At 47.5% G+C, this 26,546-nt stretch overlaps 1 protein-coding gene across 4 annotated transcripts in view; it reads right to left on the reverse strand.

Annotated features, from left to right (window-relative positions):
• Positions 1-26,546, reverse strand: part of LOC119445832 (protein-tyrosine sulfotransferase 1) — a 484,648-nt gene that overhangs the window by 9,437 nt on the left and 448,665 nt on the right. For all 4 annotated transcript variants that reach the window (XM_049663669.1, XM_049663666.1, XM_049663668.1 and 1 more), the window contains 4 exons: positions 8,662-8,975; positions 7,237-7,476; positions 3,171-3,365; positions 1,799-2,049 (listed from right to left, as the gene is read on the reverse strand). In XM_049663669.1, the coding sequence (XP_049519626.1) occupies positions 1,799-2,049; positions 3,171-3,365; positions 7,237-7,476; positions 8,662-8,808 (833 nt within the window). In that variant the 5' untranslated portion in view covers positions 8,809-8,975. The remainder of the gene's footprint in view (positions 1-1,798; positions 2,050-3,170; positions 3,366-7,236; positions 7,477-8,661; positions 8,976-26,546) is intronic.

Below are 26,546 nucleotides of genomic sequence, written 5' to 3' on the forward strand. Positions count from 1 at the left end.
CTTTCGAGCAGATGCTCATGTGAGCTAACGATAATTCAGCAATTCAGCATGAATTATGGTAGTGCCCATGGAACTCTCATTGGAGGGTATGTTCTGGCTGACTGCTTTCCTCGCTAAATAAGTGAAGTGTACCATGGATCACAGAAATGTTGTACATTTAACATTATGCAAACTCAGTGATTATGCACACTCAATTTACTGCCACAGCTGATAAGCCACACACAGCAACGGCTGTAAAAGAAAACTTCATAAAGTGCAGAAGCACAATTTAGCCACGGCTACCTCCATTTTCACAGAGGCTTGGTAAAAAAAGAAAAAAGGAAAAGAATACACGGCTAAAAAGTAGATGATCTCTATCGCAATAGTGCACTCATCATTCAGGAGAATGAATAAGTTGTGAGGTTGATGTACACGTGTCTGCACATGCACACATAAGCATTGTAACTTTCACCAAGTCTTCAAAGATGATCCATTTGTTATTCTTCCTGTAGAATCAAAAAAAGCCCCTTCAAGCACTTAGGAAAAGTTAGTGACTTAACAAGTTGCCTGTCTTTTTTACTCGTACCACTAGATGATATAACTTTATTGTTGTAAACCATTAACATATTGCAAATATGATGTTTCAACACTGTCGACACATTTGAAACTATCACTAAATTATTACAATAGGCTGAATGCCCACATTTAAAAACAGTATTGTATTACACAGTAAATATAGCTTTTTTTTCTCTTGCACATGATAAGTGTGGCGTAAATAGGTAAAGAAGCAACCTAAGAACAGAATTTGTGCATTTATGCTTGTCCTTATATAAAAGCCAGAGGTAAGGCTTCTTGATAAAAGGTTTCCCTAATGTTCTTTAATGAAGTTGCAGTGTGCCTTAGATACAAAACGGCACATCTTCACAAACATGTTCCTGTCCCCACTGCATTTCTCGAAGGTGTGGTGATTCGGTTTCGGTTTGGCTAGTGATAGGTGCAGAAGAGTAAAATTGAGGAAGAAGACGGTGTGTGTTTGGCTGTCAGAGCCTTCGATTGAGAGCTTGGGGCTTCAAGCCCCTTGTGCTGGACAGCTGCACCAGGCCAGTGTGACAAGGCCCACAGGAAAGGTGCAGTGGTCTGTCACAACAGCTGGTAACCTAGAAGGAGCCCCTGCTGCAAACACTAACAATGCACCCATTTTGCAAGTCTGAGGACACCGAATCAGCACGCTGCCCAGTGCCTGTGTTCGTTGCAATGACATAAGTGAGAATCGCACATTGAGATTGGGGTGCAGACTGCCACACAAACATACGATTGCTAAAGCACAGTTTTATTTCTGTGATTTAGGCTAAAAGCCGTTATGTGATGTCTGTTACGTGAAGGCCTCCATTATTGGTACATCTGCATCTGTCTACGATTTGTGCCAAAATGTACAAGTCTCCATTGTTTGTACGTCTGCATGTAGAAAGTTGTACTCGATCTGCTGTCATGAAGTAGTTTACTCTGTGTACTGTCTTCCCTGTTTCACATCTGTGATCATGCGCCCACACTTCCTGTACAAAAGAATATCTTGCACCAGTAAAGTTATCAACAGCTCTCCATGACTGAAACACTACACAAGCACAGGAAAATGACAAAAGAACCGGATGGCAAAACCACCATCAATTAAGGTAATAGGCGCTGTTCGTGTGCACTGCTGCTGATAGCAGCACAGATGGTACGCTGCTTTGCACACGTTTCCTTCTGTTTCTGTGCTGCGTTCTAGGAACGAAGCCTCACCAAATGGTGCAGCTGCCTTAGAAAGAAGAGGCACTCTTACTTGGAAAGGGATATGCCTGACTGGTTGATAACCTGCTCATGGTGCAGCACCGAGTCGTTCCAGGGCACGTCGAGGAAGGCGAGGATGCGCTGCAGCCACTGCTTGGGGTGCAGCACCAGTTGCTCATAGTAAACGGGCATACACATGCTGGGCCCAAGCTGCTGGCACTGGTTGTACATGGAGTACATGGCGGCATTCCAGCGCTTCAGGCACTGCCGGTAGTCGCTCAGGTCATAGCCCGTTATCGTCACCTGCATCCGCACAGAAGGCACAAAAGAGCGCTTGCACAGGAGGTCCGGAGACCATCTTCCTTACAATGAGGTTCCGTGTAATCTTGGCACTTTGCTCAAGGTGCACAACAATTTTGAACAACAGCAAAGTATATAAGTGCTGACGACTTCTTCTGGTTATATGGCTTCAAGAGGCTGAGTTGTTAGCATAACTTGTACTGCAACATCACATTTCAGTGACTTCATTATTTAAATACTTTAAAATGAGCTTAGAAATAAATTTTAACTATAATATTCGCAGTATGTTTGCATTAAAAAAGCAAGAAAAAATATTATTACAGAAATAATATTGGCAGAGTGAACCACATTTCATACAAATCTAGGGAACTCTAGGGAACTTTTTTATCTGCGTTAGGGAGAAACTGGCTTCGGTTGTTGGCAGCACTGCCAGCTGCATAGACGACTCATAAATGACGTGAGCCTGCAGCGGCAATACGGTGTGTTGCTATATTGCTCCCATGCTATTCGCATTAACGCCGACATTCATGTAACACGTAGTAAAAAAAATGACACACAAGTTCAGCTATGCGGTTTTTCTCTCCCATAATTTTAAATCGTCGACCGACGCGCTAATCAAAAAGCAGCAACCAACCATGTGCTGGCGGGTTACATTCCCCGGCAAGCGGGCTTCACTGTACGGGTACCCTTGATGCGGCAAAGCGTCGCATACGCGCAACGTAGCTCAGTCGTAACTACTAAGTTGGATACAGGCCATAGCACTTTGGTCGAAATAATGTTTGCACATTGCCTCTCAGACAGAATGACAAGAACGCATGAGCAGAGCGTTTTTCACAGCGAATATTAATAAAAGAACAAATGGAACAATAACTAAGAATTCCAAATTAAAAAAAAGAAACTATACACTTTTAAGACATCCGCTAAGCAATTGGCTTAGGCTACCATTTACAAATACGCTTAATTCACTTTTCAAGGAACTCAGAAACTCGTAAATAAAACGTTCGTTTCTTTCGCAGACATTCAATAAGCTTCAAATAACGACAGCCTTATGCGTTCTGACGTCCCTCGACACTCTTATAAAAACATTAATTAAAAATAGCACAAGTAGGGAAATGTGGTCATGCCTTTCGCGTGATGATGGAGTGCACGACCGCCCGGCCGTCGCGTATCATGAGCAGGAACTTTGCCTGCGGGAACAGCTTGTGCAAGTAGACGGCGGCTCGCAGCGTGAACGGGTCCTTGTTGCAAAGCCGCGGCGCCGGCTTGCCATGCCGCACGATCACCTCCAGGATGAACGCCGTCATGGCCGAGTCCAGAACCTGCGCCCAAGCGGCAGGAGTCACCGCGGTTAAACTCCCAGAACACGGCGAGTCAGAATTGATCCCCTACGCGCACTTCACGCACACAGTAGAGGAAGCGCCCACACTACTTGAACAAATCGCGGTAGGCAACGCATGGAGTGCAAGGTAAGGGACACCGACAGTATCGAGTCGCTTGAACAACGCCTACAGCTACAGTTAAGTTCCCATTTCCTTTGCCATTACTCGTATTATCAGGCCAAACAGCCATTGCATTGAAAAAACAAACCTTCAATCAATCAATCAATCAATCAATCAATCAATCAATCAATCAATCAATCAATCAATCAACAGTCAGTCAATCAATCCAACTATCAGACCAAGGAGAGGACGGCCACTCAATATAAAAACGGCTGACAGCGACAAAACATCAATAACACCGCAAGTGTTATTGATGTTTAAGTTTTTATTGTTTCCAGAACGGAACGTGTGGTAAAACCTAAACAAACATACATACCAAAAGGCCAACATCAACTGACTGCGTCAGCCCGACCACACAGCATCTCCTATGTGACTTCAGCGAGACAAGAGAGCCCAGCACTGGGACCCTCGTTTCACGTCTTTACACAAGTCTGGTTCACACCCAGGAACGGTGCACGTGCAAAGCGAACGCTACTTCCCCTTGTGGGATGCCTGCGCATTCGGATGGATATGAAGTGTGTGTTTGTGCGTTCTCTTGTTTTCCTTGTCCCTCTTTCAAAGTGAGGCAACAGTGCCATCACTGTATTTATTAAAGTAAATTAATCAATCGTGACTTCTTCTGTATTTTACTTCCTTTCTTTACAGAAGTCTCACTCTTCTCGTTTCGCAGTTAACTTGTGTATGTTCTGCGACACTTTCAACGAAATAACTACTCAATGTATTACAGCTACAACGTGTGGACGCAACGCTAACGCGAAATATCGTACTATTTATGCTCCTCTGTGCTCCTAGTATGCGACGTACCATGTTTTGGGTCGAGAGCGCAAGCGGCCCGCTGCAGTGGCCGGGGAAATGTGCCACTCAGCTCGTTCGGTGGTTCAGGCTCAGATCAGCGACGCCTTCCGTGAAATAAATACGTCATATTTTGTGACATAATATTACGATATTTATAGTTAAGCCGAATGAAATGACGATTTACGTCTTACTTTCACGTGTGACTAGGGGTGTGCGAATATTCGGAACTTTCGAATAACGAATCGAATAGTGTCCTATTCGATTCCGTCTTCGAATCGAATAGTCGCTATTCGTAAATGCGAATATCTTTCGAATACTTTTCGAATATTGCAGAACTTCGCCCAAATAAACTAAAAATTGGAGCAGAAGTATAGACATAGAGCATCAGAGCTTGCGTAGTGGAGCAGGCTATAGGTCGCGTAGGTAGCCATACTTTACAGGCTATACAGCGATCATTCGCACTCTCTGAAGAGTCCTGTGCATGCGAAGAAACAACGTTTTCGCTCGTAATGCTCTACCTGTGCTTTTAATAAACAACACTTGATAACGTACTATGTAATGACGTACTATGTAATGACGGTAAAGAATACTAGGATGTGAACATCATTTTATATTCATTGTATGGACGTGCGAATATTCGAAACTTCCGAATGACGAACCGAATGTGAATCAAATTCAAAACTATTTGTAAATACGAATAGTTTTGAAATAGTTTTCAAATAACCAAATCGCCAACCATGCGCGATGAAGCATAAAATTGCAGCAAAAATACGCAATAAATTTATTTCTGCGGTCATGGTAGATATAAAACACCGGACGTTTCATAGTAGAGCACGCTACGTCGCTCACGAAGTCGGACTTTTCTGGCTAAGCTACTGCCACTGCCAGAGTCTAGACTATGCGAATAAACTCCTCAGTTGATCATAATGCTCCATTTATGTTTTTAATGAACAACGCTTCATAATGTGCAGTGTGACGACAGAAATTTCCTAACGTTGTGAATATACTAGGATGTGAAGATCGTTTTCTATTATTGGTAAGAACGGCTGTTCATTATTAGAGATCTATTCGAAAAGTATTCGATATTTGATTCGTGTTTGATTCGGTCTCAAAAATAACTATTCGCACAGGCCTACGCGTGATGCACTATTTTTTTCTTGGTCACGAATCCAAGCAGGGAGCGAAGTTTTTATAGCCTTCGCAACGTCGCCTGCTATGTGTGAAGCTAGCAATGTTTCGGAAAGAAAGACATAAATTTCATTTTTGAAAGACAGAATGCTTAGAGCCGGCGTACGTTACTGCATGGCACGTTACTCGGCATGCAGCGCGGATGAACACGAATGGGATAATATGCCCCGGAGGAAGGCGTGCAGAAGAATAAAGACAAATAAAGAAAAAGAAGTGCAGTTCTTGAGATTTTGATAGGTATGCTAGTGTTCTAAGCGATTAAGGCAGGTTTTGTTTAGTAAAGAACTCGCGTTAATACTAAAAACAAACAGAAATTATGCATATCTAACGCTCATGTTGGAATCTATGCGAGGCGAAGCTTTATTGAAGCTATTAACAAGTGCTTGCACAACTAACGACGATTCGTACAATTGCGTTTACTTTCATACTCTCCAATGCAAGGTTTACGTACGACGCGAAAGACAATGGTAAGGTTGACTGTTATTCGCCCGTATCAATACCGTGCCTTCGGCTTAAGGGAAACTCGCGTGCACGCAAGTCGCCCAATGATCGCAGCAGAAATGCGCGACTGCGGCCTAATAGTTAGAGCAACGAACTGCTGTGCTGGGAAACCGAGATTCGATACCACCGCCGGACAGGCAGTTCTTTCCTTCCATTCTTTATCACGTATATAGTTGCTCGCATTATGTGGGCGTACGCCGTCCGGCAATAAACACTGCTGTGCCAGGGTACCTTTTCATACGGCCTTCTCCGCAACAACAGCGGGAGAAGAAGTGTTTATTTTATAATTAACCCAGGTGAAAATTTCCAACTGGGATCCAACTGGTCTCAGCTGGGATCAACTAGTTCCAGCTGGAAACCAACTGGTCCCAGTTATACACCAACTGGTCTCAGTTTGAAACCAACTGGGCAGCAACTGGTTCCAGTTGGGATCCAACTGGGATCCAACTGGAATCATTTCCACTTATACTGGGAGTGGCTGGACCCAGTTGGGATCCAACTGGAATTTTGACCAGTTGCACTGGAATCAACTGGTTCCAGCTGGGTTCCACATGGAACTCTGACCAGTTGTATCAGTAGCAACTGGTTCCAGTTAGGATCCAACTGAAACACTGATCAGTTGTAATGATAGCAACCGGTTCCAGTTAGGATGCAAATGGAATGGCGATGAGTAGTTTAGCTGAAAGCAAGTAACATGCAGTGCTTGCAAAGACAGGAGCATCCACGACCTGCAAAGGTCGGGGCCTATTCGAAAAGAAAACTTCGCCTTAATGAAACAGTGCAATTCTATGTTGGTAGTTTCTGCATTCACTATTGGTACGCTGAAGGTACAGTCGGTGTCGATATTTTACGAACCGTGGGACGTTGAATTCCCCGAGCAGTTCGTAACAGTAGTAGAACGGCACAGGTAAGATTTCCTTACATAATAGTGCGTACAGGCTGCTGAAATATTAAGCGTTCTCTCGGACGCCGCGGTCCGCAAACGTTCGACGCCGACAGTACATGCATCAATCGGGCTGCGTGTCAAGCTGCGTCAGCGACACGGATGTCTGTCTGGCCATGTCTGGCTGTGCAGCCTTCACATTACATGCCGTACATGCGCTCGTTCTTTAGTGCAGGGGGGGCTCGGTCGGAGAGACAAACCGAGGCTATAGCCAGTTAAGACAAGACAAACCGAGACTACTATAGCCGACGAAAAACAACTCACCTCGTCCGTGATGCCCCCCTCGATGAGTCGCTGCACCTCGGTGGGGCTCTTGGACCACTGCTGCTTGAGCGAGAGCAGGCGCGGTATGATGCGCGTCTCCTCGCCGCAGCGCACGTCCGGGTGCGCGTCCAGCAGCACGCGTATGAGCGTCGTGCCACTGCGGGGCATGCCGCCGATGAAGATCAGCGGCATGTGGCGGTCGTAGTGCACCTTCTCGGCGTTGCGGCCCCACACGAACCGCTGCGCACCACACGGGAGAGACGCGATCGGAACACACACTCCCAGTGAAAGCTAGGCGCCAGCAAAGCGCAGTCCCCACCCTGCCACGCTTGATCGGCCTTCTCTCGACTAACACCGATTTAAACTCACACATTTTGGTTAAGACTAGAAGTACCTTGCGTGGAGTAGCCTTAGTTTTTTTTTAAAGCATGAAACGCTTTTAGCTCCCGTTGTCGGCGACCTTCAAGTGACCTTGAGCCACAACCCAGAGCCGTTTACCTGGACACGAGAACGTCCCGCCAACCAGTCAAAAGTTCAGAAAATGCGGTCTCTGGCCCCAAACCCTTTGTCTGGCCTCAAACTCTTTGCACAGGACCGCATTACATACGCTAGTTACTGCCCAAACATGTTACAAAAAACATTGCTTCCCATTTCTTCCTAATGCTTGTTTACAATATCCGTCAAACTGTAACTTCTAGTACGCTGAAGTTTTATTTGGCATTTCCAATAGCAACATTCGAAAGGCAGATACAGGGCACCATACACTTGACTGTCATCTTTTGGCGCTGAGACAGGGTTGCCTGTGCTCTTTTCAACGCTAGCGGTCCGTGAGTTGGCCGCACATTTGCAGCCGACCACTTCGACGCGACAGGAAGAAAAAGTAGCGACAGACGCTGAGGCTGAGCGCGCTGCACTGCTGGAAGAAGAAAAGCGGTTGAAGGCGGCTTCACCACAGGCAGAAAAATACGCCATATGGTAGCCACTTCATGCTTACATCTACTCTCGATTACGGGAGAGTCAGGAATTCTTTTTCTCGCTAGACAAGTCCACTTGTCGAAACGTTGGCTCTTGCTCTCACCTTGTTCTCGTGTTGCTCATTTTCTCGTCATTGTCATTGCTTTTCCCTCCTAGTAAGTTGCAACAGAGTTAAATGGTTCATCATTATGGTCAGCATAATCATCACCGGATTACTTTATTGTCCACTAGGGCACAAAGGGAGACGTCTAACTACACAAGTCCAAACTTCGCCTGCGAAATTCGTGTATGCGCTCATTACACCACCTACTGCCCTGCATCCTCGACTATGTTTCCTCAGCGCATCACGGCTAGTCGCTGTAAGACGCAAAATATGCCAAACTTTCGCACAAAGAAAGAAATAAAGACAGTAATGCGAGGGGAAGAGGGGTGGGGGGAGGGTTCACCGACCTCTGGTGCCACGTATGTGATGCTGAAGTTCCCCGAGCGGCACGAGCCGAGGAAGGAGTAGCAGAAGAAGGCGGCGAGCAGGCAGGCAGCGCACAGCGCCACCCACCGCCGGGTGGGCCTGGGCAGTAGCAAGGCGCTGCTGCGCATTGCCACTGCAGCTGGTGGCAACGTTAGGACCAGGAAGGGGGAGAGGGGAGAGGAGGAGGAAGGCGCTGGCTGCGCTGGCCTGCTACCTCATGCTACCGGACACCAGGGGGCGGGGCAGGCGCGGCACACGGGCTGGCTGCGCAGCCGCTGCCCCACACGGGATCCCGCTCTGCAATCGCACAAAGAAAGGTACACGCATAAGTACATTTAGGGCGTTATCTCGCATCTCGCGGGCCATAACACCGGCAACAAGTACAAAAGCACCAGAGGGCGGAACAATTGCAAACACTCAATCATAATTACCGTTAGATTACACAGATGCTCTAGAAGAGAGACGGCGCTGCTTCTTCTTTCTCGTCAACGCCATTTATCTTTTACATCCACCCATATGCCTTTATTCTTCACACCATTTTTTATTCAGTCTTTACCGCAAAAACGATTACTACAACGGCCGATCGAAATAGTTCAGCCCAATTAGTTATTTTCATCTCTCTTCTCACCTTTCCTGCATTGCAGTAGTGTAGCGGGTTGAAGCAACCTGGCTTTGCCTTTCTTTTTTTTTTTCTCTCTTTATTTCTATACTCGACTGCACATTCAGTCTTCAACCAACGTGGAACATTTTTCAAATCCTTATGTAACAAAGAAAACAAAAAGTAAGGATAGTTATAATTGTGAGTAAAACTGCAAGTAAACGATTACCGCAGAAGCTGCTAGTTTTATTTTATTCATTCTTTATATCTACATACCACAGGCACGAAGGGCTCTACCAGGAGTGAGTACAATATACAAAGATTTCAAAGACAGAAACAAGACACAATGCAAAGTCAATCGTTAACAATATATAAAAGTAACTCAGCAGGCGGTAAAAAGCTGGCATGACTAGGTAAAGCACGCCAGTGTTCTATAGCGCGCACAAAAAATAAAGAAAGAAAAATGAATTTAAACACCTCGGCGCGGTGATCAAAAGAAGCTACATTCAACTCATGATGGTGTCTAGAGAATGTAGGTCTAGCGGGAGTGATGTAGTTGATGAGTAGAGGCAATCGTGGATACTTACTCAGAGCACGAACTTTAAAGAAAAAAAACTTTAAAGAAACTTTAAAGAAAAAAAAAAGCTCTAAATGGATGCTTATCCGTGTTATACGTAGTCTTCGTGTTCAATAATAATAATAAAAAAAAACCAACGCGGTACATTTACATTTTACTGCACAAAGTCAGCCCGTTTAGGGCCTCGAACGCAAATCATGCGTTTCTTTTCATAATATTCCAACATGTATACATCTTCGAAGGGGCGTAGAGCAGAAAGGAAGTGGCATGCTCGGCTCATTGCATCGCCCGTAAACACAACGGGCGGATCAATACTGTCCCTTGTCAAGGACTACGAAAGCAGGAAATTTCACAACAGATTCTTGGGCTTCTTATCAAAATCAGGCCCAGTCCTTGAAAATAAGCAAACGAAGAAAAATAAGCAAAAGCTAAACATTTTTGGCAGAGAGAGAGAGAGAGAGAATTCCCTGCATGGAGGGGCTATTTAATTATATAATAATGATGCCGCCAACCAAAAAGATGGTTTCCGTTCGGAGACGTTATTAATTTCATTAAGAAATGAATGAGTAAGACTCAAAGTGCTCTGACATTTTGGAACTTGCTCAGAAACGCAGAGCTCGGTATTACATAAAAAAAAGCAAAAAAAAAAAAAGAAAACACGAAAAAGTAACAAGTTTGACTACTAATTGTGATAGCAGGCAAAAAAAAAAAAAGAATACAGGGTAAAACCACAGGATCGTGTACATAGCAACCACGGTGTAAGAACTAAGCTGCGCTCGTTCTCCCCCCCTCCCCCCCCCTCTCTATCTCTTTAGGTCTTACCGTATAAGCAACGCACACACTCCGCGAAGTGGGACAGATCTTGGGAGCGATTTGCGTATATGCGTACAAATTAACTACGACCAGTGATCACATACATCGATGTATAGACGTAATCGTAGTACACCACACGCGCAACAACCGCACTCCAGGCCACACGAAAGACGCGGACAGACGGGCACGCCCGAGTGCGCCATTTACTAACTCTGCTAATCGTCTTAGGTTATTTCGTCACAATTTTACATGCGCACACGCCTCCACAAAGCGTATAGATCACTTGCGCGACATAAACGTGAGTACGCTAATAATACCAAGCTAACGTTATTGATATACTTAAGTCCACCTAAAACCGTGCTTCTCGATTCATTCTTCACTCATTACCCTAACGGAATAATGGTATCTGTACAGTTACATCTCAGCTTCCTCCTCCTGACTCCAGTCGTTTAATTGCGCGCCTTTATCGTGGTCTTCTATATTTCCTACCACCAGGTAATGAATTCATCATACCAGCACATCGGACGTCACGCCACAGCCACAGAAAAGCCATATACACCATAAACGCACCACCCGTGCAGCAACCTTCTAAACGCATTTTCTCAAAAAGACTGGAACTACTTTCCCACCCACATCGCCATGTTAGCAGATCGGACACCCATGTTTAAAGCAGCCACCGACAGTCATCATCTGACGTGTTAACCATGAACCGCAGTATACCCATACCAGTACACCCTCGTGCAATATTCCTCCAGTACCCTCTAGGTACACATAAAATAAAGTGAAAGCCAAATATAACTTGAATGTCAGCCAACGTACATACAATTTAACAAATCAGCGATTCGTTATCGAAGTGAACTCCCAAGATCGGTATGTATACACAGCGAAGGCAAAAGGATCACGTGGTGGTGCGGAGCGCCGACGGAAGCGCACCGCCCGTAAAGGATGCCGTACAAACACCTCGCCTCTGTCGTTGAACGGCTTCCGTGGACGGGAGAAATGAAAGACGCCACGACGATGAGCCGCGCACGGCGGTGTCCGCCTCTTGTCTCATGTGCGGCGGCCTTGTCTGAAGGGCTTCGAAAAGACGCACAACGCAGCGCGCTCAATGCCCCCGTTTCTGTTCTACGTGGGCGATGAAAAGCTCGAGGAAAAAAGCCGGCAGATCCCACGCCCTGTGGGAATCGATGTTGTGCGAAGCAGCCTGCGGGGAGCCTACCAAGTTAACCAAACGACCACGAGAGCACAAAAACGTAGGCGGCTCTTTCATGACGTACATGACACGCATGTCGTGACATTCATGTCATGACCCATTCATGTCGGAACCCATTTCAGTGGTTCTTGAATGTTAACCTTTTTTCGCTGAGTCATTGTCATTTTTTGCTGAGTCATGCTCATGACTATGACTTCTACCATCATCCTTTAGTGTTTCCTTCACTCAGTGCCCACGTCCGAACCCATTCCAATGGTTTTTGAGTGTTAATAATTTGTTGCTGAGTCATTGTCATTTGTTGCTGAGTCATGGTCATTATTGAGTCATTACTGTAGTCTACTATCATTACCGTTACTATCATAAACATGCTTGCACCCATTATCATAATTAATTCTCGATTCATTGCAATTTAGGTGTTTTTTCTTACTCATAAACGCACCATGACGTAGGCGGCTGTTTCATGACCTACATGACACACGTCGTGACATTCATTTCATAACCTATTATATATGTTCGTCGTACACTTTTGTCATACTATGACAATTTTGGCACACACGAAATTAACGAAACGACCATGAGAGCACTAAGACGTAGACGGCTAGATAGATAGATACTCTCAAAGTGGCACATGTTCGCCAAGAAATGCTTCGCATTTAAAAGGGAGAGATGATCTTATCTTTTCGAGGATAAATAGCAGAATAACTCTTAAGAAGTATGGCTCACTCCTTTTCATCCTGTAAGGACCCGCGCTGCAGGCTTACTGTAAACGCCGGTTCGAAGAAGCAGCATAAAGATGATGCGTGAAGCTCGTTTAAATTAGAATACCATGTCCATCGCACGTATTGCGAACGCGGACTCGGATGTCTCGTTGTCCCCCTTAGAAACCACCTTGAAAATATTCAGCAGACTTCAACAATTTCTCGAGCTCTGAACTCATTTGCTGCGACAGCAGCGTGCCTCAGAGCAGACACTGCAGCCAACTTCTCAAGAACACCATCCTTGCGATGGATGTCACCCAACGTAGTCTGCGCGCGCTACACAGTATTGTGTGCTCTGGCCTCTTCAAACACACGCACAGAGGCCACCACTCTCAGGAGTGCGTGTGGGCACAAACCCCTGCACAAATTTCCGAGCCCTAAAGCGGCGCGATATAGCATGTATACTTGCGGACAACTTTCTGTGGCAATGAAGGGAAAGCTACGGAGGCAAAGCGCTCACAAGTGAGATCGCTTCTAAAAAGAGTCCCGCGTTTAAATACACGTTAGTTTAGGCTGGAGAAGAGAAAGCATAAACACCTTATTAGCAACAGTTAAATAAGACGGAGCACACCACTGAGTGTACAAGTTTGCTTATCTTGCGGCTTTTCCCTTCCGCGTCTGAGCAAACGCACAACCAACCATCGCACGTGGAAGCTGCGCCGATTCAGTGTGTGTTCCGAGCAACCAAAAGCACTGTCAAACGCTGCTGGACTACTTGGCGCGGTAACACATATGCAGCAGCCACGCGCCCGTAGCTTTCCCTTCATTGCCACAGAAAGTTGTCCGCGAGTATAGTTAGCCAACCCCACTTATATAGCACAAGGCCTGTTCACTCCGATCCATGACGTCATGCTACCTGGGCCGACTGCCACAGAATCTTATGGGGATGCTCCCGAGTGCGCAGCGGTGACTTAGGCGTCACCGCTTTCGTCACGCCAGGCTTGGCAATGGAAGTTTCGCCCCAGGTAGCATGATGTCATGGATCGGAGTGAACAGGCCTTGTGATATCTAGGTGGGGTTGGGTTAGCGCGGGTCCGGCCGCGCTCCCAAATGTGTGCTCATGAGTTGCTGTGGGCTCATGAGTTCGACCTGCCGTGGTGCGCAACCTTTTTTTTTTTTTTTTTAATGCGAGGCGGACTTCACACACTTCGTAGGGGTATCCGGCTGACAAAAATGGCCGCTCTCGAAGGCAGCTATAGTGCACTCCAATGCGTTACAAAGCGCTACAGCTCTCACGAGGAAAAAAAAAAAAATGCGAGAAGCTGGCAGCGTGACGCGCGCGCCAGACGATTCAAAAAAGCGACTTTGGCACGAGAGAATAAGCTTGCGTGCGATCATAGCCTAGTGATTAAAACCCTGGGCTGCTATGCTGGAAGGCAAGAGGTTCGATCCCACCATCGGCTCCGCATTTCCTTACAGCGTTATCGGCAGATTCCACCCACTTTGGAGGTACCCAACTGAAAAACTCAGGGGTGCTGAGCGTACGCGAGCGCGTCGCAGTGTACGCGAAATCGCCAAAGAGGTACGAGGTATATAGAAACGTCATTTTGGTAAATGAGAGTGCGTAAGGACGCACGCGCGCGCATCTGTCGAGACGTCACAACAATCCGAATCTAAATATGCTATGTCGCGTACTCAGAGAGTTAGCAGTCCTGGGCTAAGGACTCTGTCTTATAGTTTGGTGAAGCTGAGGGTGATAATGGAAAGACACGAAACAACGACCAACACAGCAATTTAACCGCTGTTGCAGTAAAATATGCGCGTGGCTGAAAGTCAAGCAGATTTACATGTACAATCGAGCGCCTTTATAACGAAGTGCTTGCGGCCTCCGAAATAGTTCGTTATACAGGTCACTTCGTTGAAGAGGGCTTTGTTGTAGAGACGCTCTACTTCATATCTGCTTAATTATTGCTTGAGGAAGGCGTATATGCTTCGCATCCAGGAGCGCCACATCAATTTCAGGCGATCCATGGTGAAAACGATAATATCTTGGCGATAATATTTTGTACTGCGCAAGATTTTTCAAGGCCACGTACTACAGTGCAGGGGGTTTTCGAACTCACTTTAGGCGACGACCGCGTTCAAGGTATTTGCGACGTATTTTGAGCATGGCGTTGTATCCGGCGTAACAGCGTCCCTATATTACGCTTCATGATAACAGCGCCGTCGGGGTGGTCGAGATGCGTTCCATGCTGTTACCGATACAAACGAAGACCCAAATGAACATACTTTGGCCAAAAATGCGCCGGGAATACGCATGCAAGTGGTGCCAATGTGGCTGTCGCTTTAGGCACCGGTACGGGTAGAGAATGTACAACCTCTGCGTGCCGAGTACAGCTTGTTCTAGAGGTAGTTGATGGGGAGGAGGCGGAGAAATCAAATTGATGGTCGGGAATCTAGGGGACAAGTGAACACAGGTCCTCAACGAATACAGTTTGGTGGTCCGTGTCTGTGCCCTAAGTGCGAGCGCACGTTATGACACGTTTGAACAAACTGTGATAAACGAAGTGAAGTACATTGTTTTATGCCGCGCTTATCGCACCCTTGTGTTCCCCATTAGGGTGGGCATATATCGTAAGTCTTAACGAATGCGACATTTACAGATGTCCTTAAGTGCCGCTGCTATAAGATGCGCCGTACAACCACGTTGTCCGCGGTCCGGGAAGGAAAGAAGCCGCAGTTTCGCTCGAAAGGCGAAGCATCGACTGCGATAGCAAATGAGTAGAGAGCTATACGAAGCAAGGATAGTAGTTTAATGGGCCGTATAAAGTTGTAAACATTCGCTTAATAACTAAATAGACAAGCCCGGTGTCACGCGCGCACAGGTAAATGTGAACAAATCTCACTCGATGACCAGCGGAATCTCGCTGTGAAAACGCCGGAGTGAGAACGCGCGCCAGCAGCAGCGGACAGATTGACCTTCGCGCTGTCTCTCGTCTCGCTTCAACGCGAACTAAACGTCGAAAGCACAGCGCATACGAAGCTACCGGCACTCGGCGCATGCACTTTGTCCCCATCGCAGATCGCTTTCAAGATACGGCGGCCGCGCGGCCGCGCTGTGAGCAGCAGCCGACGGAGCATAACGCACACCCCCTCCCTCTCCTTGCCCCCATGCCTCGCGCGCGAGAGACCGCGCACTTCCGGCCTGCCTTCCTGCCTCACATGGGCAGCTTAGGGGGCGGCCTGCGGAATCTCAACGAGATCGCACATGAGGCGGCACGAGGACTCATCGACCGCGTCCCTTCGGTTTCCGCCGCTACCCCACATATCGAGTACAGGGATCAATTATTCACTTACAACGAGCTCACTAAGCCCTTTTATTTAAGCAGACGAGAGTTCCCCCTCCCGGATAAGAAATTAACGCGCAGCCAGTCAGTCACGCTACGCTTGCTCCAAACGAACTCATACCCCAACCCCTGGCGCATGAAGCACATCGACCCAAACTACGACGGACAACATGTGTGTGAACATTGCAGTGAACGTGTTGACTTGAACCATATGCTGTGTGGTTGTGCATCGAGTGCCGATTACGCCAAGAACAAGGAACATTGGGACATAGTGCTAAAAGGTGCTTCACTGGACGACCAACTTCGGGCTGTCCAGAAGGCCCGCGAGGCGGCGGAGCTCGGGCTCTCTGTGCCGACGTGGGAGGTGCCCTCTACACCTGGCGCCTAGCCGAGTGTCCTTCAGGACCTCTTCTTTGGGAAATAAAGTTTTACCACCACCACCACCTGCCTCGCGTGAGCTCATTCTCGTAGGCTTTCACTCGCACACACAGCGTACGGCGCGCGGCGACGATTTTATCGCCGTTGGACTTTATACGGAACCTCACCGCGACGGCGACGGCAGAAATGCGCTTGGAGTGTCCATATAATTGCTATCGCAATAATAAATTCCGCTTTTGCTACCTGTCGAAATGGTGACAGCTGCCCCACACTCAACAGTGCGGCACTGGACACGTTGTACGGTCACGCTGAGAGCGACGGGATGAAGAACCGCCTACGCATGCACGCAAAAGGCTCGGCGTCACCACGCAGCCTGAACTAACTTAGCGCTTCCTTTTTTCTTTTTATGTGAGTCCGCATATTATGAGAAGCTGTGTTTACGGCCTAACGAGATGCGACAAGCATTTCCGATAAGAAATCAAATCAGGCACAACGCAGAAAAAAAAAAAAACTAATAACCGGTGCCTCGTCTTTTGTCCTTCTTTCTTCCTGCGTGGTTTCTCGCGCTCTCCTTGGTTTAAGTAGGCATAGATCCCCCGACAAGGCACTAAACCCGTCCTCCTAAACTTCGTCTCAGTGTTTTATCACGCGCGCTCTTGCCGCACCTCAGGGACGCCTAATATAATCAACCTCCAGAGTTTCGTTATTCCGAAATTCCAGATCAATAGCACTCCATGCACGGATAATCAATGATAAGTAAAAGTGCACGAACGCTTTCGTTTTTAGCTTGCGGCTTCATTTGACTTTGTAATCATTGGCTAGAGCGTAATATGCACCGGCTGTGGGGCGTTCCGCCCACGCATATTTGGCCGGCCGGTGTCAAGGAAACAATGGGGCAGGTTTTTGTGCGGCAATACTGCTGCGAAAACAAAACAAGAAAAATAAAACACATATACTGACGGGGTGTGATCAGTAGCACGGTAATGTTTTTTTTTTTTTTAGTTCCATCTCGGAAATGAAAAAGTGAAGAAGACGACGTCGAACGCATGCTGAGAAGAATCGAATTTATTAATTTAGTAACTCTGACTGCGCAGGCTTTGCACAATCTTGCGCTTAGTGAAAAAAAAAAAGAATTTAGTCGATAGGCACAGGCACATAATTGTGTGTCACTGTAAACTAAGGCACCTGCTAAAACGAAAAGTATGCAGACTCTTCTGAATATTTTCACGCAGAAATGACTTCCTATAAGAATTTACAGCTACAAGTATTATGCGGAGCCTGAAGTAAGGTTCCATCGTGATGAGTACACAGGGAAAGAAAAACTAAATAAAACAAGAACACAACCACAAATTATTCAGTACGCGCGCGTTCGATGCATGCATACCTGTATACGTATAACGAATTCATGGCGAGAAGCAAATTTAGGAGAAGTACGCGGCCGATAAAAAGGAAAATATACAAAGATCGGCTAATAGGCTCAACGAAAGAGTGTTCGGCAACTGGGGCGGCGGCATAACAACGACGAAACTGATTTGTAAGCGGCCGCAAGCTTATTGAATTGCAAAAGTGACCGGCCACTCTTGGCTACCAGCTTTTCTTACTTCAACCGAAGCAAGAAATGTCGTCGCCGCCACCACGCGAGCCTTTCGCCTACAAAAATCGGCGCAGTTTTTTCTAGAGCGCAGGCAGGCGTCTCGCTTCTCTGCGTCGGGGCTGCGTCGGTGTTCGCGGTTGGAGAGGCGCAACCCAGGCATCAGAAGGTCACCGCTAAAGGAAGATTGCACAACGCTATACTCCCGAGCGCAGGGTCGAGGCGGATATTGCTGCCAGTTGCATGTGTAAACACAACGCGCCGCCAGCCACCTTCACTTAATTCCCCGGTTGCACCCGTCGCGCGCACACACAATGGGACGCAAAGTAAGAAGGTTATATACAGAGGCAAGCTCGTCAAAAAGACAGATTCGGTGGCGGAAGATGCGACGAACGCAAAATTTTGGCGACACGGCTGGCGACTGGGATCCGTGCTCGCGCACAGATGAAAGACCGGAGGAAAAAAAAAAACCGAGCCTGCGCGCGCGCGTTTTCCCAAACAATCGGGCAGTAAACGATGCAACAGATGAGCGCGCTCAGAGAGAGTAGATACAGGATAAGCGTGGAAATAAAGGAAAAGGAAACGCGGGAACGGAACATCGTTGGACAAACAATACCGGCCGGCCAGCCCGCAGTTTCGGAGGCGCCCGGCGCGGGGAACGAAGTGCGTCCCCGCGCCGTCCAGCAATCACGGCCAGCAAATGACAGCAATCACAGCCGGCAATGCGCCCCTTTCCCCGCAGTGCGGGAGCAAATGTTATAGGGCCAGTCTGCAAATACACCGCTTAGATGCATGCGGCACCAACTTGCACAGCGGGCAACAATTTGCTGGCGTCCTCCTCCGTTAATACACTTTTCCTTCAATCCTCCTTCCATCCTGTTTCTATGTCTCTCTTTTCCGCTCAAATACGGCATGGTTGAGATGGCCACTGTTAGAGACAGTTACCGTGCCTTTTTTTCCATTTCTACTGCTTATATAACCTTTTTCGAACGCCTCGTATTACCGACCTCAAGCCGTTATATTGGGTGTGATGGTCGTTCTGTCGGTGCCCGATTGCGTTCGTGCTTCGACTTTCCAAAGGACACCACTTATTTATAGTACAAGCTGCAGCTGTTACAAACGACAGTAACGTATAGAAGACTTTTTTTCTTCCGTTCCTGACGCTAACGACCGTCGAAGGCGCTTTAAGTTCTGGAAAAGCAGCGGTTTGAACGAGGAATGCTGGTCTAAGTGGTAGCAAGCAGTCTGGCTCTTCGTTTGCGCGCTTTGTTACCTCGTGGTTACTGTGGTTACAACATGTGTTACCTCGTGGTTACAAACATTTTCGATGGTCAGTTCTTTTTGCTACTGGCCGACTCCCTTCGCTGATAACATGTCCAAGATCACTATTGGCTGACTCCTGTTCTGTGGAATGTTTGTGAATACGGTCCCAGGTGTTAATCACTATAAGAACAGACGCCGCCCAATGAAAGCCGCTATGCCGGTGGTTGTAACACGCACGCACACGTAAGCACGCACGCACGCACGCACGCACGCACGCACGCACGCACGCACGCACGCACGCACGCACGCACGCACGCACCACACGACACACACGTACACACACGTACACACACACACACACACACACACACACACACACACACACACACACACACACGCGCGCGCGCGCGCGCGCGCGCGACACCTAAGAACTAGATCAATATTCTTCAGTGGTTAGACACAATGCCAGAAATGAAAGCAAGATCAATCGTCGGAATGCTAAAACTCAAAAGCCAATGTGGCAAACCAACAGTTTGCCAATACCATCTAAACAGCACTAATTTGAATTTCTTCACGGGAAATTGTCAAAAAAAAAATGCGCTTTTTGCGAGTGTACAGACGATTGCGCGTATTACATCTTAGTTGCAGTACTCAAATGCGCAAGGAAAGAAAAGGGGTTAAACAAAAGGGGGGGTTAAGTCGGCCTCAGGGGGTTAACAAACCCCGAACCCCCCCCCCCCCCCCCCCCCCCCGCGGTCGGTGCACCGCTGCTTCGCAATAATAATTTAAAAAAAAAGAAAAAAAAAGAAAGGCGTCCCGTGAATCTCTTAAGCTGGCGCAGGTGAGCAAACTTCTTGCCGCGATATAGCGCCGTTTGCGCTGCAGGAAAGCGCACTGTTTTAGCGAGCTTAGAAGACTGACGGAAACTAAATATAGAAAAAAGTAAAGGAGCCAGGAGTTGAGCGCTCAGAGGGTCTCCCGCCTCCCTCCACGCTAAGGATTATACTCGCCTACTTCAGCCACGGACCAAACAGCTCGAATTGCGGGCATTATGCTAAACAGCTCGTATTAGCTAGAGTCGTCGTCTCCCCTGCCCGAGCAGCTCGCACATAAGCGCGCGCGCGCGCGCAAGTGCAATCTCTCTGCGTACACGGTCGTCTGCAGCGCTTACGCCGCCGCAACCGGACCCATGTGCGAAGAGTCTCCTCGTAAATTAGCGCTGTTTACACCACTTTCGCTTAATTCTCTCCTCCGCATTCATCACGCGTTCGCGAGAAACGCACGCTCCCGCCGCCGGCAGCCACCGTGTACGTACGCCGCAGTTTAGTACGCGGGCTGTCCCGCGAACAAGTGCGAAAAAAAAATACAATAATAATAAAACGCAGGGGAGCGGGCGCCTGCATCCATTCACAATGCGGCCCACGCAAGCGCGAGAACTTCTTGTCACACTTCCGATTTTTCTTTTTTTCCTGCCTCCGTTTCTTCCATTTAATTAATCGGCGTGCTCCGCACGTCGTCGTACACCCAAACCCTTGCGCCTACGCACTTAAATTTACGAGTAAAGAAAGAAAATAGAAAGCAATGACGAAGTGGGACGTGTAGAAGCGGGAAACGATGACAAGCCATACGAAACGTGAGCCGCATTCCTGTTGGATTAAGAAGCGGAGCAGTTAGCAGCACTCGTCTAATGCGGCCATTTGAGGCGATTTCCCAAACCCGGGCGGACGTGGCTTACCAACGGTTCTGGAGCATTTCATAATGCGCCGTATAGCTGATTGCATCCTGATGTTTTTTTTTTTTCTGGTGGTTATCTTTATATTCATACATAGACCACCCTCCTCTCTCTTTTTCGTTCAAGCCTTACATTTTTCTCCCTCCGTCCGCGACACAATAGGAAGCATGTTTAACGCTCCGTTTTTGATAGTGAATCCGTTACCGGAATTGCACGTTAAATTTCTGATTCTGCGTTCCCGTATAAAGAAAAATAAATCGGAAGAAAAATGAAGAACAGAAGATCGCGGCGATGCTTATTATTGATAGAGCGCGGAAGTGCACCTCGTGTGACGAACACGCGATCATCTGCACGAAACGCGCGCTAGCCTGAGTGAAACATTACTCTGCGCTCAAGATACACCGTCGATCCCCACGGTAGACAAAATAAAAGCACGTCGTATAATGCCACCCTCGCTCAACTTGTTGTTGTTGTTGCCTCAAAACTTTGTTTACTGCTCCTCACGTAAAATATTCTTCTTCTTTCTTTCTTATCGAAGCTCTCCCGGCAGCGATATCTGTTTTCGAAGCACGGCTTGTTTATAACATGCAGCGAAGTGCAACGGAGGATGCTTTCTTTCGAGCAGTTTGTCGATCGCCGTGTCCAGCGTGGATACCCGTATAATGCGCTCAAGCGTTATTATACGAGTATCCACGCTGGACGATTCAGGAAGCATACGAAAGAAACGTGAAAGAGACTGGACATTACAGACTTAACAAAAAAAGATACACAAAATGAACATAGACAACTGTCGCCATTAGACGTTGCGCTGAATACAGCACGAGTAATTAAAGAATTAACTGCTGGTTTATGAATAAAAGGTTATCGCCACTGCGTTTGTATTATCAATACAGGTGGGGCAGAGCGTCAGAAAACGACGGCCTCCAGACGTCCCTGCCCCCCCCCCCCCCCCCCCCGCTTATTAGAACCCCAACTAATTCGGCATGAATTACTATAATCCGAAGGCGCTTTCATTGTCAGGGTGTCGCGCACCCGTTTGCGCCGTGAACTTCGAAGCGAGTCGGTGAAATTATACGCCAACGAAATAAAGCAGTTTTTGCGAGCACACATGTAACGGTATTGAAAACATCTTGGAAGACGTAATCGAAAACACAACCTTTACCGATTATCTTTTTTTTGTCTTAACACGACTTTTCTGCCCCGAAAAAGTGTCCCCAAAGAAGCCACGTACTCGTCAACGCAACTTTGGTACGGTTAAGGCGGTGGTCCCATCTGGCGGCACGAGCCCCCCGTTTTCAGTACTGTTGGAGTAACCGTGGGGGCTCTTTTACTTAGGATATAAGGTTGTGGTATATACCATAAAAAGCTTAATTCTTTTAGTTTCCACCTATACATAATATAAGGAAATTGATTGGTGTGATTTAGAAATAAATGTTCAAGAACAAGCATGAGATACATGGTCTTTGCAAACTGTGTCTCAGTTGTGACCATATTTAGAAGAAACTACCATACTTACTGCATTGCGGCTTGCTCTGTAGCTTTACGACATATTTACCTAGTTCCTAGACATAGCCAAATAATTTTGAATTTTTACTTTTTGGATAATTTGCTTTTGAAAATTGCCAAATATCGCAATCTTCTGTTGTAAACAGCCCGGCAACTACATGCTCAAGGAAGCTAAATTTTGGATAAAGTAGAGTTCAAGAAATTTCCCTTTAGGACACAAAATTTCATTCATGTAACTTTATTAGTTTTAAAGCACAGCTTCGTAGCTTTATTACCTTCCCGCAAAAATGGGCAAAAATAAAACCAGAATTCTAAATATTGCTTATTTTCGGTCGCATTATTAGGAAAACTAATAAAGTTACATGAATGAAATTTTGCGTCCTAAATGTAAATTGTCTGATCTCTACTTTGTCCAAAATGTAGCTTCCTTGAGCATGTAGTTGCCGGGCTGTTTACAACAGAAGATTGAAATATTTGGCAATATTCAAAAGCAAATTATCCAAAAAGTAAAAATTCAAAATTAATTTGCTAAGTCTAGGAACTAGATAAATATGTCCTAAAGCTACAGAGCAAGCCGCAATGCAGTAAGTGCGGTAGTTTCTTCTAAATATGGTCACAACTGAGACACAGTTTGCAAAAACCATGTATCTCATGCTTGTTCTTGAACATTTATTTCTAAATCACACCAATCAATTTCTTTATATTATACAATGTTGGAATCTACAAGAATTAGGCTTTTTATGGTTTATACGACAACTTCATATCTTAAGTAGAAGAGCCGCCACGGTTGCTCCAAAAGTACTGAAAACGGGGGGTCGTGCCGCCGGAATGGGACCGCCACCTTAAATAACGAGGAGCAATATGCTCGCAAACGTATAAACCTCAGTCTTCTTTATCTTTTGCTTTCTTATTTATTTTTCGTTACCATGACTACCGTCCCCGTTATAAGCACATTGGCTTTACAAAGTTACCTGAGATATCGTGCCGTTAACGTAAAATATTGTTACGGGGAAAAGGAATAAGAAATGTATTTACAGTGTATTTACAAGACTGGCAGCGGCTGACAAGATCATAGTAAGCACGCGAAGTCCCGAGCTTCGTCTTCTTCAAGTGCTCTCAAAACGTCTTCTTCATCGCTCTGTCACATGACCCCCGGCGGCTGAAGCACCGACCCGGTGCTGGTTAGGAGGCGTTGGAGTGATACGGCTTAAGACGCGCGACGTGGACTACGTCGGAACGAGGCTGAGCCACGGTGGGGTCAAGAGGGGCGATTTCGTAGGTGACGTCGGTTACTTGACGCAAGACGCGGTAAGGACCAGAGTAGCGTGAAAGCAACTTCTCCGAGAGGCCAACGCGTCGCGACGGAGACCAAAGGAGAACCAGGGCGCCCGGTGTGTAGTGGGCGTCACGATGGCGGGTGTCATATAAGCGCCGCTGATTTTCCTGCGAGTCCACAAGTCGAAGTCGGGCAATATGGCGTGCCTCTTGTGCCTGGATTATGGCGTCCCGGGCGTACTCTGATGTGAAATACAGGCTATCAGGCAGGAGGGTGTCGAAAGGTAGCGTAGGGTCGCGGCCAAACAAGAGGAAGAATGGAGAGAAGCCTGCGGTATCGTGGCGAGAAGAATTGTAGGCAAAGGTAACGAATGGTAATGCAACGTCCCAGTCGCGATGGTCAGCGGAGACATACATGGATAGCATCTCAGTGAGGGTCCGGTTGAGACGCTCGGTTAGACCATTCGTTTGTGGATGGTAAGCAGTAGCAAGTTTGTGTTTAGTCGCGCACGAGTGTAGAATGTCATTAACAACTTTCGAAAGAAAGTAGCGGCCTCGGTCGGTAAGGAGCTGTCGAGGGGCACCGTGGTGAAGGATGACGTTTTCTAGTATAAAATCGGCGACATCGGTTGCACAGCTTGTCGGAAGAGCCCGTGTGATTGCGTATCGGGTGGCGTAATCTGTTGCTACAGCAATCCACTTATTTCCCGAAACAGACGTAGGAAAAGGGCCTAAAAGATCAACGCCTACACGAAAGAATGGTTCTGAAGGCACGTCAAGTGGTTGAAGGCGGCCAGCAGGGAGCGTGGTCGGCTTTTTTCGTCGTTGACAAAGGTCACACGCAGCGACATAACGGCAGACGTCACGGTAAAGACCAGGCCAAAAAAAGCGCCGACGAACGCGGTCGTAAGTCCGTGACACGCCAAGGTGACCGGCAGTCGGCACATCATGAAGCTGGGCGAGAACAGTCCGGCGCAGATGCGAAGGGACAACTAAGAGTCGGTCAGGGCCGTCAGGGCGCATGTTACAGCGGTACAAGACGCCATCGTGGAGTTCAAACATTCGAAGGGAAGGGTCGGGCGTCGTTGAAGTCAGCCGTTGAATAAGGTCTTTTAAGAAGTCGTCCCGGCGTTGTTCCGCTCCGATATCGTCAAAAGCACTCAAAGAGAGAACGGTGACAGGAATGCCGGCCATAGAAACGTCAGGTGGGTCGACAGGATGGCGCGACAAGCAGTCCGCATCTTGGTGTAACCGGCCTGTCTTGTATACAACTGAGTAGTTGTATTCTTGAAGGCGCAGAGCCCATCGGCTAAGGCGCCCAGAAGGATCTTTCAGAGATGAAAGCCAACACAGAGCATGGTGGTCAGTAATGACTGTGAATTGCCGGCCGTACAAATAGGGGCGGAATTTTCCCACTGCCCAAACGAGAGCCAGACACTCGCGCTCAGTGATGGAATATTTGCGCTCAGCAGGGGAAAGAAGGCGGCTGGCGTAAGCAATAACACGGTCTTGTCCTTGTTGTTTCTGGGCCAGGATAGCTCCAATACCATGGCCGCTGGCATCGGTACGGACTTCTGTTGGAGCTGACGCGTCAAAGTGAGCGAGAATGGGAGGGGAAGTAAGCAGCCGGATCAGCTCAGTGAAAGCACGAGCTTGCTCACAGCCCCAAATGAAGGCAGCGTCTTTCTTGAGGAGCTGAGTAAGAGGGCGTGCAACGTCCGCAAAATTGCGGACAAACCGACGAAAGTAGGAGCAGAGGCCCAAGAAGCTGCGAACGTCCTTGGCGCACGTGGGCACGGGAAAGTCTTTCACTGCCCGGATTTTATCTTGATCAGGACGGACACCCGAAGAATCGACGAGATGTCCGAGCACAGAAATTTCACGACGACCGAAGTGGCATTTGGACGAATTGAGTTGTAGCCCCGCCCGACGAAAAACAGATAGGACCGTCGATAGGCGTTCGAGGTGCGTCGCAAAAGTGGGAGAAAAAACGATCACATCGTCCAAGTAACAGAGGCAGATGGACCACTTGAAACCGTGTAGGAGGGCGTCCATCATTCTTTCAAATGTGGCTGGGGCATTACATAACCCGAAAGGCATGACTTTGAACTGATAGAGGCCGTCGGGAGTAATAAAAGCCGTTTTCTCACGGTCCATGTCATCGACGGCAATTTGCCAGTACCCGGAGCGAAGGTCTATGGACGAAAAATATTGTGCTCCATGGAGGCAATCAAGGGCATCGTCAATGCGTGGTAGCGGATAGACGTCCTTCTTGGTTACCTTGTTTAGGTGCCGATAATCTACGCAAAATCGCCAACTGTTGTCCTTTTTCTTAACTAGGACAACAGGGGATGCCCATGGGCTACAAGAAGGTTCAATGATGTTACGAGAAAGCATCTTATCAACTTCGTGTTGGATGATGTCTCGCTCGGTAGCAGAGACGCGGTAGGGTCGCCGATGGATTGGGCTCGCATCCCCGGTGTTAATGCGATGTTTCACAACAGATGTTTGTCCGAGAGGACGGTCTCCAAGGTCGAATAAGTCCCAGTACGAGGCAAGGAGGCAACGTAGTTCATTGGCACACTGGGGCGGAAGGTCGGGCGCGATCATTTTCATTAGGGCATTCAAGTCTGAAGGGGCAGGAGGCACAGCAAGAGTTGCACACGAGGAGTCGTCAGCATTTAAACCCGAAATCTGGTAGTCTTCGGCCGGCGTGATTTGCGCAAGTGATATGCCGCGCGGGAGAACTTGTGCACTAAGTCCAAAGTTCACTAGCGGAAGACAGGACGTGTTGTCCGTAATGGTAATGACGGTGTGAGGAAATGCGACGTTATGCGAGAGCAGGACATCCGGATTAGGAGATACGATGTAGTCA

This window comes from Dermacentor silvarum, chromosome 3, assembly GCF_013339745.2.
Source record: "Dermacentor silvarum isolate Dsil-2018 chromosome 3, BIME_Dsil_1.4, whole genome shotgun sequence".
Lineage (NCBI taxonomy): Eukaryota > Metazoa > Arthropoda > Arachnida > Ixodida > Ixodidae > Dermacentor > Dermacentor silvarum.